A 19559-nucleotide genomic window follows, 5' to 3' on the forward strand; every position below is an offset into this window, starting at 1 on the left:
ATGTTACAAGGCCACAGTCTCTCCTACAACTCTCGAGACGAGTTGACACTGATAGCTTGTTTCTAATGTTTCGTACCTTCAGAAGCAGCAGAGATCTGGTCTGTGACGCTGTGTCTTTAGGTAAAATCAAAAACACAGGACTTCCCCCGGTGAGCTCACAGCTCTTACTGAGAACAAGCCTTCATTGACGACACTCCAACATCCTGGCATTTCTCCAAAGCAGGAAGTTCTCTTCCTGGTCCTCAGTGACCTCTGCATGCCTCTCACAGCAGACGAGCTTTTCTGAGGCAGCTCCATGTCTGAGTGTGAGGATAAAAAGTCTCTGACATGATTCAGACAGTGAGTTTTTATTCAGGTCTGCCTGTGATTTAGACACATGACAGGTATTTAGTGTCATCAACCTCAGACAGCTGAATGTGGAGAAAGACTCAGTTTAGCTTGTTTTACATGAGGCTCGTCGACCGGCTCCACTTTTGTGGATGGTTGGGGATAGTTTATCATTTTTATTGATTTAAAATTTTACATTTGTATGAAATTTACATTGATCATTATTTGTGGTTCTACAATCTGTCTGACAGCCCCCTCCACCAGTTCTCAGCAGGGCAATGAAGAGGAGTGCAGTCCGATGATGGGGCCCCCTTTGGGAGTTTTCCTACTGTTAGTTTAAAACAGGCATGTTTTCTGCCCCTGCTTGGGGCCCCCTGCTGGTCTGGGGCCCCAAGCAGCTGCCTGAATTGCCTGTTGACAAGCAGCGAGCCTTTTTACAAAATAACTAAAGCCAACACTAAAACTAATGCAAGCTAAACTAAAACTGAGCAACTTTTACATTTTAAAAGGTAAACTGAACTAACAGTAAAACTTAATTATGACACTGATCCAAACTCATCTGAAGAGCAGACACGAAGGATTACAAACATGAATCGAGTAAATTGTCATTTCAAACGTTATCCTTCCTGATTTTCACGAGGGTCGAATCTCAAAATGAAAATGAACTTTTAATGTGTTCCTCCTGCTGCTCGAAGAGGCGAAGACGCTCACAGACATTTCCATATAAGGACGTCTGTGGATGTGGGAGCGACGTCGTTTTATAGGTAACGTTACGTCATCTGGAGGTAAAATGTCTTCACCTGCTCAACCCAACTTTGAACAAATCCAAACAGAAATAGTGAACAAAAAGGAAAAGCCTCAGACAGACAAGGAGCCAAATCTCCTGAAAGTGACGTCATGAGAAGATCCAGAACTTTCTCTTGGCAGAATCTGAGGCAGCTTTTGGGATTATTTCGGCTGCAGTCCTCCACTCTCAGTCTTTATGCTCTGTCTGATGATGCACGCGCCGAGGACGCTGATTATTGCACTCCTTTCACTTCAGAAAAAAAAGAATCAGCCACAGCAAATTCATATCAATCTTTATTGTATTTAGAAATCCACGCATCAAATCTTTTTATGTATTTTTTTCTTTTACCATTTACAACAGGGGAGAATGAGGGACAAGCTAAACGTCATGCCTTTCCCAGCAGGCGCGATGCACTACAGGATGGGCTGAGATGGAAAGGGCGGGCGGGCGGGCTGGCAGGGGGAGACGGGGCGGGGGGGGGGGGGGGTGGCAGAGAGAGAGATACATAAAGTGCTTTTGTCAACAGTTTTTTTTTTTTTTTTCATAGAAAATAGGATTAAAACAAAAGGTCTGAGGGCGGAGGGACAGGACACAGGGGTCCATGGACGTGACGGCATGTGAGGGCGGTGAACGAGGGAGGCAGGTGACGGGGGCGATGAGGAGGGAAAGAGTGGTGGGGGTGGGGGTGGGGGGTGGGGGGCTTTTATTTTTAAAAAATAAAAAAAGCGTTTGAATGAAAAACAAAAACAAAAAAACAGAAGTGGTCTCAACCCAGGATGAGGCTGGACTTGCCACCTGGGGGGTTTCTTCGGCCCCCTGCGGCGGCGTTGGCGCCTCCCGACGGGGTGGAGGGCTGTGGCGTCTCCCTCTGCTGCTCCTGCTCCTCCTGCTCTGCGTTGTCGGGACACTCTGCAGACACAAGACAACTGATGAATCCACAACGCTTAGTGAGTGTGAGTGTCAGTCACACAGCTGACACACTCACACAGGCACAGGAGAACACGCACACTCCACACAGAGAGGCCTTCTGTCAGACAGGGATTCAAACCAGGAACCTCCTCACTAACCACTGCCCGATTGAAAAGTACCAAACTTTTAATACATTTTCTTGACATTAAAAAGCTGACTGATATACTGATGCAACAAAAAAACAAAAACAGAATACAACTGTGAGACGGGCGCTGTCATGACCACGAGAGCAGCCGCCACCATCGCTGACTGCACGCCACCTAACACCACACTCTCACACTGATGTACTGTACACGTGTGTTTTCTTTCCTTCACAGTCACAGATTTAGCTGCAGCTTGTGACCAATAGGTTGAATTCCCCATCAAATGAAATTTAAGAATTACTGGAAGAGCTTGATTGGTTAATTGGTTCATTTTGTCTTCCTGCTTTGGTGCAAAGTGCAGATCTAATATTCTAATAAGATAAAGCAGTGAACTGTTTTAGAGATGGGACAGTGCAGTAGAGTCAGACAGCGTGGGGGAATGACGCCCACTTCAAACACTCCAGCCTCTGTACATGGGACGTGCACACAAACGGCCTCCGAGCAGTGAATGTGAGACTCCAGTGACGGCATTTGGGGGTTTTTTGGCAGGTAGAGCACTTAGCTGAGGTTATCCAGGTCTGATATAAAACCACAGAGCTGGGCTCTTGTTGTCCATTAGCAGCTGAATTATTACAGCCTGAGCGAGCTGAAGGAGACGTTACAGCGTAAATGTCACAGATAAGAGACACGCTTTAAGTTTTTTTTTCACATATTTGGAATTTTTTGGTCGCCTAAAAGGACCCTGAACTAATCTGGCCTCAAACATGACAGACGGGAGGAGTTTTAAGTTCGTTCCACCGCTGCCTCAGATATTCGTACTTCACACTCGCGCGTCAAACTCTTGGCTTTACATGTTCTGCAGCTTTTGCGCCTGTTTTCCAGGAGCCACTGTCCTCTTTGTACAAACATGTCATTGACAGGCTGTGCTAATAAGAGGAGACATGTTAACTGATTTATGTATTCAGCTGGATTCACTGAGGTCACACGTTTGGGACGCACCGGGAAAACTCTCCGCCGCTAAACAGGAGACGCACACACACACATCGGAAAACTACAACCGCATAAAAGGCTTAAATAAAAGCCGGCTTTTATACCAATAAAGAATAACTCAATGAAGCTCGTAGGCTTTTTATAGAAGATAGACAATATTGGATTATCATGAGTGAAGCAGACTGTGGTCAGATATTGTGGTTAGTGATCAAACGGTGCGCGTTCAATCATGTTTCTGCGGGTCAATCTGGCCACCGGCACTTTCTGCTCTTTTTTTTTTTTTTTTTTTTGCCTCATCATCAAAATGTGGGGCTGCACGGTGTTCAGACTGCTTAAACATGGTGTCTCCTGTGAATCCTTGTGCAGAGGGTCAGTGCAAAGAAGGAAGCGTTTGAACAGTGCCGTGTAGACCCGCCACACACAAAGACGTGTTAGCCTTCTGAAATAGATTTCATAAAGTGTGGATATTTCAAACACTCTGTTCTCAGCTCGTCTGCATCAAGCAGCTAACAGCCGGAGCGTCAACAATCAGTAACGTCACAGCCTGATGGGAGTCTGAACCGTGTGACCGGTGACTCCACTCATTTTAAGTACAAGTACATTCTGATTCTTCTGAATTACAGGGACAATGAGTGAGCTTTCATTTGTAAACGTTCATAGAAATCGTCGGACAAGCCCTCCATTATCCGCGGAGCCAGCTGCTCTCGTACAAACACGCAGCACCTGGAACTTCATAAAACGCTTCTCATACCTGCCGTCACAGAACAGCTGCCTGACTACAGAGCAGCAGGCGGCCATCATGAGAGGCTGCCTGCCCCCCACACACACACACATCAAAGGGATCATGAGATGTTGACTGAGAGAGGGACAACACGTGTACTGTATCTTTAAACAGGTTAAAGAGTGACGGGGAGCGTGGAGCTGCTCCCGGATCATCTAAGTCACGCGCTGCTCGTTCAGACAGTGGGATGACCTCTTTCAAAGAGCTTCTGGACACTCACCATCGTTTGCTGCTTCTTGGCCGTTTTCAACCTGCGAAGAAAAAAAAGAGAAATGTTTGTTTCACTTCCTGAGCCGACACCTGAAGTCTTATTTTCTTCTGGTGATAGATGTCGAGGGTCTGTGTGTCTGAACACCGCCGTTAAATGAGACAATTCAACGTCAGGCCGTGTGGACTGACAGATTCCCAGAATAAAAATGAAACGTGGATTAGAGCGGAGAATATCTGTCAAAACAACATGCTGGGTCTGACTCAAATGGATGGATAAAGTCCCCCCCCCCCCCCCCCCCATGACTTTTTCCACTGAACGGTTTGGATTTATACTTAATCTAGGACCATGTGTTCTTCAGCTGCAAGCTGGGCCTCGGCTCTGTTTTGGACACACTACCTCTTGTTTCTGGCTCCACACCAGGGCGGCTCCAGAGTTGTGGATGGTGGTCAGTTCCGGCTCGGGGTTTTTGGGGAAGAGAAGAGGCTGCTGGCACCGCCTGAGGGGGGCGGAGGGCTCCCCGCACAGGGTCCCTGTGGGTGCCCCGGCTGAGAAGAGACAGATGGAACACATTTAGTAAAGGCCGAGCGAGACTGAGGGAAGGAGTCAGGAAGTGATTGATGCGTTTCCTTAACGGGGTGTCACTCGTTTCATCATAATCCGAGAATCTGTAAAACACGAGCTGAAAAGTTTTGAACAAACAAAATGTTTTATTTTAATTCTTGACATTTCTTAGATTTAAAATATTTTACATTTTGACGAGCAGAGCATTAACGTCCACATGAAGCGGGTTAGAACCAATCACAACATAGGAAATGTATTTCACCGGCTCCAGAGCTTTTTAATTGGTCAAAAAAATAAAAGTAAAGGCCGGCGAGTGCAGGATGAGTCATCGGACATTTACAGGAATATTTTGACGTACCGTCTCGGATCTGATGATAAATATTACACTCATCTGTGAAAGCTGAAGCTCGTGTATTTTTTCATAGTAATTAAGTATTATACTTTATGTTTTAAAACAGAACTATGGGGCTTTTAAATCATGAAACACGATGATGTCATCAGTGAACAGGGTCAAGTAACGACTGCTTTATTTTCTCACTTTCCAGCTGATAGATTTCACTGAAGTCAGACAGGAAACACTGGAGACATATGACAAAACATGACTCAGGCTACAGAGCGTGGAGTCATGCCATATGGACGCTAATCCAATTAGTCACCCCAGGCCCAAATGTTTCAAATCCATGAAGCAACTGTGCTAACCGCAAGATTCATCTGCTCCGATTTGACAAAACATCGGCGTTCGGAGGGAATCTGACTGAAACAACACGACACAGAATCACTGAGAAACAACAGGAGACATCGTCAAATCCGCTTGGGCGTCTGCAACCGGCCCAGAAACACAGTGGAGCTCTTCCAGGCAGACGACCCCGGTGCCAAAACTCACATAACACTGCAGCGCCTGCATTCTCCTTCAGCTGAAAGAGCATTAAAACACTGAGTTTGGCCCGCAGCGAGAAAGCAGCCTGTGCTAACCAAAGCCACATAAGGTAACGGCTCTCTCTCCAGCTCGGGCTCAGAGGGACTGACAGGCCCGTCTTTGTCACGAAGGGGAACAACGGCGGCCGAGGAAGTGGAGGAGAGTCCATTGTTTTGAATGGAGTGAAGTGAGCCAGCGCAGCAGAGAGCGTCGATCACGCTAGCAAAGCTGCTTCAGTACCCGCTCCACATTTCTGAGGCTGATCACTTCTCTGGGTAGTGGGCAACAAACAGAAAATGGAAGAGGATTAAACCCGAGTCACGGGCCAAACTGATGCATTACATTATCATCAGTCCAGCTCACGGCGCACTACTTAACCTTCCAGCCCTCCTGGGTGCATGTACAGCGTCTATGAGACACAGGAACAGCAATCAGGCTGCTGCTGCTGCTGCTAGTCTTGGCGTCCGCTCTGATTACTGAGCGCTCGTCATGTGGGCAGAAGCTAAAGGCGCTCGAACAAGCTAACGACTCAGGAATCTGAACGCTAACTGCCTTATGAGCGTCATCGTACCAGCACAACACAGACTGGAAGAGGTTTGACCTCATCTGAAAGAATCTTCGATGTTCATGTGATATTATTACTACAAGGCTCTGCACTTCTTCTCGTTTACTTTGTGTTGATATTTTTTCTTTACTGTGTAATGAGATGAAAACAAGAGTCAGCTGTGTTTCAGGAGGTCCGGTCAAACTGGCTGAAAAGGAAGCGTGAACATGAAAAAGTCTCGTTTTCATCTCGTAACCTCGACTGACAGGAAGGAGCAACTGAATATGTACCTGATGAGTTGGTCACATGAAGCCCATCATTACAGAAGTCAAATCTGGACACAGTATGCTGCTACTGCTGCTCTGAAGTGTCGTCTAGTCTTTCAGTTTATTGTTCTCGTTGAACAAAACCAGGACACACTGCGGTTAGAAAATGGAAGTTATTGGTTTTTATTTTCACTTCACACAAATACAATTCAACTTGAAATATAACCCAGTTTCCATGGGACTGAGAGAGGACACTTATAAAACAAGACAACGACGTGTCTTTCCAGAACTAATGTCCTTTAAAGTGGAGATAAACTCTGTGTCAACACGACAGCGTCTGAGGGCCAAGCTGAGAATTTGAATATTTGACTTCTTAATGGCGACTCTCGTTGGTGTCATTTTAGGTCGAAGCAGCCAATCAAATCAAGCTGATCGCTTTACCAACACTTCCCATCCCGGCATCGGGGGGAGAGCTCGACCTTCGGTCAAATCCATTTTTTCTGACTGAGTTGCTCGCCTGTATGTGCATGAAGCCACGCTCCACAGACGCTCCCAGCTGTTACAGCGACACGTCGCCGAGTGACGATGGTGAAACTGAAGCCTTCCCACTGGTCTGATGTGTGAACACACACTGCATACACACTGGGACCTTTGTGTGCACAATATAGCAAAATACTTTTCCATTCTAAAAGGGCTTGAAGCTGAAGATATAAATATGTAGTGAAAGACAACAGAGAGCACGTTGTTCTGGACTGAAGAGGCTTATATGGAGAATAGAGAATATGGGTTTAAAAAAAGATGGTATGCCAAAGTAAACAACCCGGCTGAGTTACACCTGCAGTTCATCCCCGGGTCAGACAATGCTCATGAAAGCTGTTCTAGTGACACATTGAATATCCTCATCCAGCTGTATCCAGTAAACCGGCTCAAAAGAGGAAGCTTGATCGACACCCAAAAGAAACAAAGCACGCAGGAAGAGGCAGCAGTCTGCAGCTGCAGCCTGCAGAGGTCACAGGCTGCAGAGACGATTCGAAGGGAGATTCTTCATTGTCCACACACACTCAGGAAATCTGATACACCATGTAACCGATTTCCTACAAAACGGTCAGTGTGGAAGCATGTGATCTTCGCGGGTGACTTCATGGCATCAGGCTGAAATGGAATCTTTCTGCTGCAGGGCTTGAACTTTTCTTTGTGCGATACTTTTTAAATATCTCGGCTTTAAAGACCTCCGGGGGAAACGGAGCCACAAATGCATGCAAGATAGAAAAGTTAAGACTCGTGAAGCATCCGCAAATAAATAATGAGTTAAAACAAAAATGAACGCTGTCTGCATCGCTGAGCCCATTTTGATTGACATCCACTAGGCTCCACCCACAACAACAGTGAGTGTGACAATCAGGATTTTGCAGCTCGATGCAATTTGTTCAAAGGTTTGAGAAAAAAAAAAAAAAAAAAAAAAAAGACAATAAAATCAACAGTCCTTCAGTTCAGTGTTTAACCAAACGCTGCAGCGCTCCGTCTAAACTACACAAATAGGTGGCCAATGCATTTTTGCAGGAAAGTCTGCAGGAGCATAAACAAGATATTAGGCAGTTTGAGCTCACACCCCTTTCCTGCACGTCATTCATCACTCTCTAATCACTTTCATATCTGAGCCCAGTGTGTCTGTGTGAGTCGTTTACAAGAGCAGGCAAAAGCACTCAGTACTAACTCCATGTTGGAGTCAACAGTTAGAGGCCCACGTTTGTTCCCAAAGCTCTGAACTGAATGCTAAATGATAGCTTCGGTGGTTAGCCCGTGCTGCGTTGATAACGAGGTCAGCCTCCTGCGAGGGTCAGCGCTGGAACCAAAGAGGACGATACTGCTCAATTAGCTGCCGTGTGATTCTTTCATTGTAGTCATGAAAATTAATACTTTTCAGATTTCAAACATGAGGATAAACTCAGCTGAACCCCGGTATCAGGAACGTGTGCCATAAACTTAAATTCAACTCTTTTAGCTTTGGGATTTTTGGATAACGATAGCGAGATATATCGGCCGATATTTCTGTCTGATCTTTGTTCCGTCTCTACAGATAGAATAATAAACACTTTGAATTGCATTGATCCCCTTACAAAAGAAAAGCTAATGACGACCAGATGGTCTCTCAGCTGTAAACTAACTCAACACATACGTGCCTCACCTCTCCACACTGATAGCGCTGGCTGTAGTCCATATAGCGCCCTCTGCTGGTGAAAGAGAACTAGCTAGCTCTAATTTTGACGTCTTCTTATTATCTATTATGAACATAAATCTGGAGTGATATGGCTTTACCCAAACACTGTTTGGCAGGAGGATCCAACATATTTAATGACTCCCAAGAAAACGTGAGTGAGCTTCAGCTGTATTCATAAACAAACTAGTAAACCCTACAGTGAAGCTGGAGCCCATCTTTAAGCGTCTGTGCTCGTGTGTGTTTCCAGTGACCTTGACAACTCCAGGCCTTTAAGCGCTCTCATATCCGCTGCTGCTCTCTTTGTGTTGTAAACTTCCCTCGTGTCTCTTCGAGGCCACACGTTTCACCAATTGACACATTTCTAACTGACCTATTTCTTTCCATGGAGAGCTGCTCCTTAACTCCACTTACGAAAGCCTGGCTTCAAATTACCCTTATCCCAGTCCTTCGGGGCTTTTTGGCTATCACACTTGTGGGATGTTCTTTCTGACAACCTAAATGGAAAAGTACTAAATAACACTCTAATGTTTTTCCTTTCTTTAGAATTAAATCCATGAGGATTTTTGCTTACTGGAGGATTCTGGTAGACTTTGGCAAGATTAAACTTGCCCCTCTAAAAGCATTATACCTCCTTGTTACAAAACACAAACCACTGCCTGAGTATGACATTTTCTGCTTTGGGTGCTGATGTTGTAAAATGAACTTAGACTGAATTACTGGGTGGGTTGTTCCTTCGATGGGCGTGGGGGTCGTCAGGTTCTGCAAAGATGCTGGAGGTCATCTTGTTCTTGCGCTGGGGGGTGCCGTCTTCATCTGTGCCGAGGGAGAAGCTTGAGGCCCCACCTGGTGGTCGTAGTACCCTGGGGGGGGGCAACAAATGTAAAATTATGATATTTTATTAACATCCTGCTACATCCTGCTAAGGCCGGACGAAAACCCACCGCCTGTGTGTCACTGCTAAAGCAGAAAAATCAATAACGTGAGGACGTGGCAAGCAACCAAGACCCTCCTTGCGGTTCCACCCTGAAACCTTTTCTAAACATACCAGTCTCTCAAAAACACGCAGGCTAGCAGCAAGGTCTCTGCTCTAAGCCCCGGCTGTCAGCCTGTCAGACAGACAGTCACAATCTCTGCCCGGCAGCTGACTCCCCTCACACATAATCACAGAGTTAGCTGGCTAGCTGCTGCCTCCATTCATACGGATTCCTTTGCGATGACACAAGGGACTGGTGTCAGTTCCTGGCCGCATTGTTGAACAATTATTAAATGAGTAAATTCAATTTGACACCGCCTTTGGGTCATAAAACACAAAGGAGGTGAAAAGTCTGTGCTTCCAGCTAATGTAGGTCAGCTAATAAATGGACTTTTCTTGAACAATAAAGGAGACCTGCAAGCAGACCAATGCAGAGCGAACAAAGCCCACTTTGCTCCGACATTCCTTCGGCCACAGGCTGAACAAAAGCAGCGCCATAATGAGCAGGGAAACTCTTTTTTTCCTTGCCGTGCTGAAGGACAGACAAAAACTGATGTGTTTGCAGAGCCCCTGCTGGACCCCTCCCTCTTTTTCCCCCAGAAAACTCTCCTCTCCTCAGAGTCCCTGAAGCCACCAGCTGACACACTGAGCAGCTGTCCGAGGGCCAGGCGGGCAGATGGAGGCCAAAAAAACAACCCAGCTCTGAAAAAGAAAGCAATCGGAGGGAACTCCTCTCTGCGTGGACTGTACAGACATATTTTCTCAATCAGAGTGTGCATCTACACGAGTGTCTGTCACACTTGGCTGTGACAGTAATGCAGAAACCAGGCTTCACCTCCCGGCCAGTGGAGATGAGCTCATGCTTTCCACGAGGATTGCGATGGGGGGGGGGGGGGAAGCTTTAAGCTGCCTGGCAGCAGACCCCACCCTAGAATGAAACTGCAAATAATATCAATATAAAAAGGCTTTCATTTTGAGGAGCAGCTTCAGGCAGGTGGAGCTCGGGCAGATAGAGCAGAGCTCCACGGTCCAAGATGGCATGTCTGATAAGGCAGGGTGGGAGGCTTTTGATGGCCTACTAAGATTTTAGCCTAATTCTGCTAAAGTTGCTGCTGTACGGATCCCTTTGGTCGTCCAGGAGCAGAAATGACCAGCAGCTCGTAAAAACGGCTTTAAGGAGCAAATGCAAAAGAGCTAAGGAAAGATTTACAGGCTTAGCAGGCTGAAAGCCCCCACCCAAGCCCCTGCATCATCAGAAAACAGCATGCGGCTTCAAAACGCTTAATGACTGACCGAGATTTGACTTGCTGACTCTGAAAGGGCTAATAACCTCAGTTTTCCTGAAGAAAATCTGGATTATAACTGCTGAAATCAGTACAGAAGCCTTCATTAAAAGTCATTATCCTGGCCTATCCTTTTCTCTTTTTCTCCCTGCAAAGGAGCAGGAATGCTTCCAGACGAGACGCATCACTTACTGGAAAGATATGACTGCATGCCTGGACAATGAGTGGCCCCTCTTCACTGCTTTTTAGATTCATACAAATTAACATTGGAAAAAACCATTAACTTGCTCCAACCAACAATGAGCCGTATCCCTCTTTTCCTTAATGGCATTTGCAGAAAAGAGCGTCTCGTCTGGGATTCCTCCAAACAGATCGATCACATATTTGCAACACTGCTCTTCAGTTGTGAATTAGGTCATTTTTTATTGTTAAAGAACATCAAAGTCCACATTTAGCGCAACATTAACGACTGCTTGTATCGTTATCGGCAACTTCAAAGAGCAGCATGTAGCCAATCAGCACGAGAGACGAGCTGTGAACTATTAAAAAAGTTATTTAGCAGCCAGGAGATAACATCCCTTCTCCTTCAGGATGCCAATTCTTTTTTATTTATTTTTAAACTCCTAATTGTCCTACGAAGCCAAACACGAGCCAAACAACGAACTTATCAGTCACCCAATAAGATTAACTTAATTAGTAAGATGTGACAGTTGAGCTAAATCCAGAAAAATCCCCCGGCAGCAGCAGCAGCAGCGGCGGCAGCAGCAGCAGCAGCGGGCTGACGTAGAGCAGCAGGCGGAAAAAAGAGGCGTTTGCTCGGCTCTTTGTTCCTCTGCGAGACCTTTTCAGCTCCTTTTACCTGGAACTGCTCTTTGCGCCCGGCTCCATTCCTTTAAAGGTGGTTGTCGTCGTCATCTTTTTGGTGTAGTTTCGACGTATGCTGTCAGGAACAAATAGTCTATGGGGAAAGTAATAGAAAAGAAAAAGTCCTCCTCCTTCTTCTTCTTCCCCCGCAGAGATGCGACAGGATGCAGACTCCACCCGACACTGAAAAACATAACGAAGACCAGATCGGCTGGTTCTGCGGTGCCAGCCCACAAGACCCAGCCCACCAGCGTTCGGCCCGCGCTGATTGGACAGAATGCCACAGAACTGCCCTCTCATTGGTCGGAATAGCACAGAACTCGACTCTCATTGGATAGAACCTGAGCGACAGTCTCTCTTGTTGATGGCAGGTCTTTGGCTTCATGTCAGTGATCACAGAGTGGAGTCTACATCCCCGAGGCCTTGTTTCTCCAATCTAACGTGTTTGCATTGATCATGAGTTTGCAAAATGTTAATTTCGTTCACAGGAAGGTAGAAACGTGACACCCAGCTGCTGAAGATTTTCTGACCATTACCTTTAAACTTAAAAAAAAAAAGTTACCAGCTGGTTTCTTGCATATTTCAAAGTAACAATGTAGTAGCAATGTTTTAATCAGGGATGTTAGCTGGGACAAAAAAAAAAAAAATAGGGGAGGAAGTTTGACATCCAGCAGTTTAAGATCTTTCGACTGTAACCCAAAGCTGTGGTTCTAAACCTGGGGTCTGGGCCCCCCTAGAGGGAACTCTGAGATCCCAGTCTGCTCTGAGGCTGTCAAAATTAGATTCGCACATTTTAAATAAAATGTTTTGGTAAGCATATTCTGAGGGTGGCTCCAAGGACAAAAGGTCGGGAACCAGTGACCTAAAGATTGAATCAAAATTAGGCTGATATCTGGAATCTTTTTATAAATCAACAAACTCATCCGACTTTCGTCATATACTATCACATTACAAAGCCAGACAAAGTGAGTGGAACGTTTGGAAAAAGACAATAGCTTTATTTTAACAGGCATCTCAATAGATAATACAGATGTTTATTTGACATCTCGGCTTCCCAAAAAAAGTAAAGCTCGGCCTAGTTAAACGATTATTCAAAACATTTCCCTACACATCCATGTCTATATAAAATGTATAAAATCAAATAACTTTTCAATGATGACAGACAAATGACAATCTAGACCCTTTCCCTAACTGGGTAAAGCGATCACAAAGTGATAAGCAGTCCCAAAATAGTACACTTTAAGAACAGATTTGCTGGACAGTGAACGAGCCTGGTATAATGACATTTGATCAGAGAAGTCAGTTTTATTAATTCCCCCTCCAACAGCTTTCCTTTCTGTCCACAACCGTAGAAAAACCTCTCCAAACTGGGGAAATGTAAGTTGTTAAAATTCAACACAAATCAATCAGCATAAAAACACAAAACCTGAAAGAATGGGGGTATGGATGTTGTTTATGTACAAAAAAAAGTATCAAGGGCAAGAATGAAGATAATATACAGCAGTTGTGTGTGGCAGAGAAATGAAACTTCTTCTGCGTGAAGTTCTGTCGAGACATCGGGACGAGTTTGATGCACGCGGTCGATTAAATCAGGCCTCCTGTCTGTTGCTGAAACACGTCGATTGTATCTTCATCTTCCATTTCCAACTGTGGAGAACAAGAAACACTTTAGTTTACATGCTTACAAGTCGGGTAAGATGACCTGTGAAGGTCGTGCCAGTTTCTGATATTCCTGATTTTTTATCCACGTCGTCTCGTCTCAGAATTGAAATCTCTTTGACTCGGCCTCGTCTCGGTCAGGGACGAGGAGGACTAGGGTTAAGACCCCCAATGATGGGCTATTAGAAGGAAAACACATCCAAGAACTTACATCTTCATAATTTTATGTTTTTACACTCGATTACGGCTACAACCTTCCCGGTGTTACAGTCGATGATGATTTTTCAGAGATTCTGTATTTATGGTCTTGTCTTAGTCTCGCCCTGCCTTGGTCTCGTCTCCGTCTCGAAACACTCTCGGGTATCCGTTGTCTTCGTCTCCGTTAATGGTGTCTTGACTACAACGCCGCCGTCTCCTTATGGAGTTGCTTAATATTTGACCTGCTTGACACCTGGGGAGGTTTTCTTTGTTGTTCCTGCTCATCTCCTGTTTATTTGTAATTTGATGGAAGACAAGGGCGGATCTGACGCCATGATCCACATCTCTGTTGACAAAGGCAGCGTTTAAACTGGACGAGCGAGTCGAGGGGACAAACATAACAAACACACGAGTCACTAAACTTTTCACCACCGCTCTGTGCGTTAGCTTAACGTGTGCTTCGTCAGTCCACCCAGCCAGCTTCAATATGCAAACATCGAGGCTCCAAAATAACCAGCGTAATATGGAAGTGCCTGTCATGGCTCTTTTATACAGCAGAAGGAGACAGAGGACTGCTGTGCATATTAATATAATATATATGTCATATATATATATAATCTTTTTTACCTGAAAAGAAAATTAAAATCTGCAAAAAAACATTCTGAACGTGTTTGCCATGACTTCTTGTTTCTTTCTTCTTCTGGTTTCCAGTTTGGTGTTAATGTGTCTCAAACTGGTTGGGATCTTTAACTGGTTTCCAGTTCATCTTTTTTTTTTTTTTTTTGGACCAGATCATCCACTCTGGCTTCTTCTACCGAATGTCCTCAGTTATTTTCCATAACATTTGAAGATTAGTCCGACTCTCGTTGTTGGACAGCTTTGTGGTTGCGAGCGTGGTCACGGCGCGTCTCAGAAGGGCCAATTAGCCGCAGCGTCCACTGACACAGGGGACACTTTTCTGGGCTCGGCTCTGCAGTCTTTGGAACGGTGGGAGTCCCAGGGGCCGGATTAAAGATGCTTTTATTAAATGGATGCTCTATTTTAAAAAGTAATCAGTGGGTAAGTCTGCTCTTGCTTTTGTTGTTTTTCTTCATCGTGCATGTTAAGACTCTTTTTTGTGTTTTTGTCCGAGTGGGCACAGCACTGTGGACCCCAAACTTTACAACTGTGTAGCGGACTTTGAAAGGAGCTCTAACATGCTGGTCCATATTTAAACACATACAGTATAAGATGTCGAATCCTCTGTTTGTTTTTCAGACAGATCCACAGTCGTCGGTTTCCCACTGCTCTGAACGAGACGTTTCAGAAGCTGACGTATCAGAGCAAAGTTGTAGGACGGGCCCCACCCCGGCCGCTCTTTCAAGGACACGCCCACCCAGAAGCTCACTCAGATTTGCTAATCAGAGGAAGGTGGGCACAAGGGGAGGAGGGGTCTTAAAGAGAAATGAAGCGTTTCAGGCAGAGGCTGAAATGTGGGATTTTACCGGCGCCAGTATGAGATAAATAGAGACATTTTTGAGCTACACATCTCCCAGCACTACTCAATAAATGTCCCAGGCTAATGGTGAAAGTGAGGATAATAGACCCCCTTTAATTATTAAAAGACAGATTGTTTTTTGGGACTTGTAAATGAAAAACACTCACAGACGCTCCTCCCTGCTCACTGTGTGCAGCTCTCTGTATTTAACGGTTGGGTTGTTTACTCTGTGAGGACGTTTACTACTGCACATAACAACGACGTTTAGTTCTGTTGTTACTGTCGTCATGTTTGAGGCAGGTACACGGCTTCTGCTTTAAATCTCTTTGGCACATTTCCTTTAAATGAAGGCTTCTTGGTCCGTTTTAGGAGCCAACGTTTCAAATCTTCAGACTCACCTGTGATGGCGTGTCCGTCTCATTTATGGGCTGTCCATCGAATCTGAATCTGATTTGTCTCATCTGAAGTCCCTGTCGAGACAAACGCATAAAAAACATTTACTGTCAGTCACGTCTCACAGAAAAAAGACGAAAGACAGGAAGTGAACTGTTAGAGGGGGGGGGGACATGCAGCAGAGGGCAGAGGTCGGATTTGAACCTACGGCAACGAGGACTCAATCGTCTGTGCGTTGGGCGTCAGAACAATAAATGAGTTATAAAAACAACAACAGTGTGACAGAAACACAAATACTCTTCACTGATGTTTTCTTCCTCTAACGCTGCACTCACATGGAATGACTTATTACTGAACTATACTCGGGTTGGAAACTGAAAAGGGTCCCCGGGTCAAGTCCCGGTGCGGAGAAGAGCCAGGAAGTGGTGCAAGATCACTTCCTGAGCACTGCAGAGAAGCCCTTAAGCAAGGCACTGAGTATTTAGATGATCTATTATGTTTTGATTTGTCTCCTCACGGGGTCCATAAAGTATTTTATTTGATCTATTTATGTTTTATTGATGCTGCTATTCTTCAATAATTCACATGTGAAAAACTTTCTTCTCTTCTCTCTGTGCAGCACCTCCAATGACCCGCTGCGCTCCACCTCTCCTTTTATTTGTAGTTCATAACATCAGGACTGATTGAACATACTGGTGATTCAATTGTAAATAACAGCTAACTCTGCTACAGCTAATATAGGCTGCACACTGTCCCTGTCACTATAAACAAGTAAATAAAGGAATGTCTGACGTCTGTGGGTCACAGGGGGAAGAGAAGTGCATCATCTCTGCAGTGGAAGAGGAATAAAGGAATAATGAAAAACATCTGCCTCGTGCACAGCTTCTTAAAATGAGCTGCATGACCAACATGTCTGTTTTGACCTGCTCCGGTTTCCTTTCTTCCACAGAGGCGAACGCTCATTTGACTTTCAGATCCAGAGGAATGTCAGAAGTTGCCTTTTTGTTTTCTACTTCTCCTTTTCTTTAGATACAGACACTCGTGGACGGAGAAGTTATTGTTTAGCTTTAAGAACACAGCTGGCCCAATGTCAACTCATTAGAACAAGTTAGAAGAATACGTCAGCATTCCTGCATCCCGTTATAGACGAAGGACGACTTCAGACGTGACTTCGTTTGTAGCTGCTGATGGAAAAGAGGAGATACGGTCTGTAATTAACACAGATGAGGAGATTTTGGTAATGAGAGAGATGTAAGCTGTGTTCTGCAACTGAGGGGAGACTTATAGCTCTAAACACACCGGAGCGACGACGTGACGGAGCCCAGCTGGATCACAGCCAGTAAACAGTGAACTGGAACTCTCTCAGTGGAGATAATGACTGATAATGTGACCGTGGTGAATTATTCCTTAGTGAGCGTCATCTGACTTTTGGCTTTCTGCAATCAGGGCCCGTCTTTATGTCACATAAAAATTCACTTTTGTACTTAGAGGACAAGGACTTTTAGGTTTCCCAGCCATAACACTGAATTATTTAGAACCCACGTAAAACTAAAATCTCAAATTACCAGCTGCTAAGTGCCTGTTTCACGAGTGCTAAGGGCTGAACATGACTCTCATCACAGCCTATTTGTCTGCCAACGAGAATAAACATGTATACTTCAAAACTGTTGCCTGAAAGCATCAAGTAATAACAGTTCATTTGATGTGTTAGCAGCAAATCTTGACACAAACACTTCTACACATTACTCATCGGGGATACAGGTTCTTCTGCCCTAAAGCAGAAGAAGAAAAAAAAGGACTTTTTAGTGGCTAACATGTCGACAAAGCTGTGAGTAATGACGCTCACAATGGTTGACTTAAACTGTGGTAAGTGTCCAGGTTCAGTTATCGTGCTGAAAGGGTTTCACCAATGTTTGTGTGGACGTCAAATCAGAGTTAGAAGACAAGATATTCAGTTGAAGTCGATGCCTCACAGGCTGAGCCTACATGTACCATAATGCATTGTGCATGAGCTTCTGCAGCTCGGCCTCGCTTCACGGCCTTTCTGCATCTGTTGACTCGGACTGGAAGAAAAAAGGCTGAACCTCCCGTCTGCCTAAACTCCGTCAAACAGCTCCTTCCGCTCAAATCCCATGAGGGTTTTTTTTTGTTCCTGTTGATATTAAAGTTTATGAAACAGTTTGCAATGAAGAAGAGGCCGGAACTTGAAGAAGTCCAGCTGAACAAGGTTTTTAACTTCTTCAAGACCTCTGACTAGTTTGATGCATCTGGAGGTCAGAAGAAGGAAGCATCATGCAGCGGTGTCACCGAGAACGTCTGCACATGTTTTCACACTGAATACTTCTCTAAAGTAGATATGTGGATATCTAGATATGTGGAAAGATAGCACCGTGTTGCTCTGACTGGCTTGGCATTTATTTGATCTAGAAAATGAAGATGAGTGCTCTGTAGGCTGTGTCAGGTTAGAAATGTAAGCTGTCCTTTGAATCGTCCTTTCAGTTTTTGTTATGTTAAAACAGAAACATAACTTGTAACAACACAGTCAGTGATGACTGATCGACGCAGGTATTAAGCTCCACCCACCTGTCTCTCGCAGTAGGCTTTCATGAGTTTGATGAGCGGAGTGTGTCTTTTGATCTTAAACTGCACAACCGATCCGTCCTGACCCGCCACCTTCAGGTTTATGTGTTCGTTGTTTTCTGTCTTGACTCCCTCCTGCAAGATAAAAACAGCAGTTATAACGACGTGTTGTTGACCTTCATGAATTTAAATTCATACCTTTCATTTATATCATCTTTGAAACACTAGAGTTATACGTTTAAGAACATTTGAAAAATCAGTTCAATCACTGACTTTATTTCATACATGGTGAGTAATTTATGGGAGTCTGTGTATCTTAAAGTTTTTAGGCTATAAAAAAACAGTTGTTGTAGTTTTGCCTCTGAATACTATTCAACACAATACTTTGAACGTCTCTTTTGGGTCTTGTAACAGTCAGCTGAGAGGGGCCTGAAGCCTCCTGACGAACAGCTACGACGCCCCGGCTTGTAGTTACATCGGTCAGGCCCTAAATGATGCATGACTGTATCCCTGCTCAAATAAAAACAGAGCAATAAAACAAAAATCAGCCCCCACACAGTGTGTGCCATTAAGACAACAACTGTCCATTCCAACAGTGTTTTGGTAGCACGCTGTATAAAACTAGGTTTTGCTTTAAAAATGAGCATTTCAACATGATCTGTATAAAACCTGCAGACTTTTAGACGTAGTCTGAAGTGGACACTCAAAGGGTCTGCAGTTTTTGCACTTAAGGCTTCAATCTTTAACTCTGGAGGATGCCACTTGTTTTTTTTTATATACAAACCATTAGCATTCATTTATTACATAAGTAGGTCAACACACTGCAACATTTGATAAATAAGATCCAGATGTGTTGAGGGATGAAGAGCAGGTTTGTATTGCTGAGCTGATGGCAGTGAGTTATGCTGTACAGATGTCTTCAAACTTTAAAATCCTCCCTCAGACACTTTTCACTTCATTATCTTTGTGTGTCTCTAAAGTTGGCCACTGCGTGCAGGAAGCACAGGTAAACAGAGATACACAGAGATATTCAGCATAGTGTGGCATAAACAGAAGATTATTGAGGAGTGCACAAACGTCCTCCCTCTCTGCAGGAATGTAAACATGATGTTTTCTCAGTTGAAGCTGCAGCATGCACTGAGGATGACTCCAGCTGAGTGTGATCAAGCAGAAAGAGACCTGCGCGCCTACGAATGCGCGTGCACAAACCTTCCGGTCTATCAAAGTAGGTATAGCTGGTAGTTAAAATTTAGCTCTCAACTTTAAAAAAGGTGAAACAAATCGCAGAAATTCTACGTTATTACGCGAATCACTGTGTTACAAAAGCAGATACATAATTTAATAAACTGACACAATGTTGAAAAAACACTCACCTTTGGTTTTTCATCAGCCATGGTCACTCTTTTGGCGCTTCTCTACGCTACCACACAAAGAATACGAGTGCGCGCACGTACTCGTTCCCGTTTAAATTACGGGAAT

General features: G+C 44.6%; 2 protein-coding genes across 2 annotated transcripts; both read right to left on the bottom strand.

Annotated features, from left to right (window-relative positions):
- Positions 1-1394: 1394 nt before the first annotated feature.
- Positions 1395-12041, bottom strand: LOC306838624 (uncharacterized protein). The gene is made up of 5 exons (XM_079366928.1): positions 11769-12041; positions 9371-9513; positions 4545-4693; positions 4158-4188; positions 1395-2023 (listed from the first exon to the last, which is right to left on the bottom strand). Exons 1-5 carry the CDS (start codon positions 11822-11824, stop codon positions 1881-1883), a joined length of 522 nt encoding a protein of 173 aa, XP_079223054.1. The 5' UTR covers positions 11825-12041; the 3' UTR covers positions 1395-1880.
- A 706-nt stretch (positions 12042-12747) lies between these two features.
- On the bottom strand, positions 12748-19559 carry LOC306838894 (small ubiquitin-related modifier 2-like). The gene is made up of 4 exons (XM_079367310.1): positions 19454-19559; positions 18084-18215; positions 15506-15577; positions 12748-13420 (listed from the first exon to the last, which is right to left on the bottom strand). Exons 1-4 carry the CDS (start codon positions 19472-19474, stop codon positions 13358-13360), a joined length of 288 nt encoding a protein of 95 aa, XP_079223436.1. The 5' UTR covers positions 19475-19559; the 3' UTR covers positions 12748-13357.

Source organism: Symphodus melops, assembly GCF_947650265.1.
Source record: "Symphodus melops genome assembly, chromosome: 17".
NCBI lineage: Eukaryota > Metazoa > Chordata > Actinopteri > Labriformes > Labridae > Symphodus > Symphodus melops.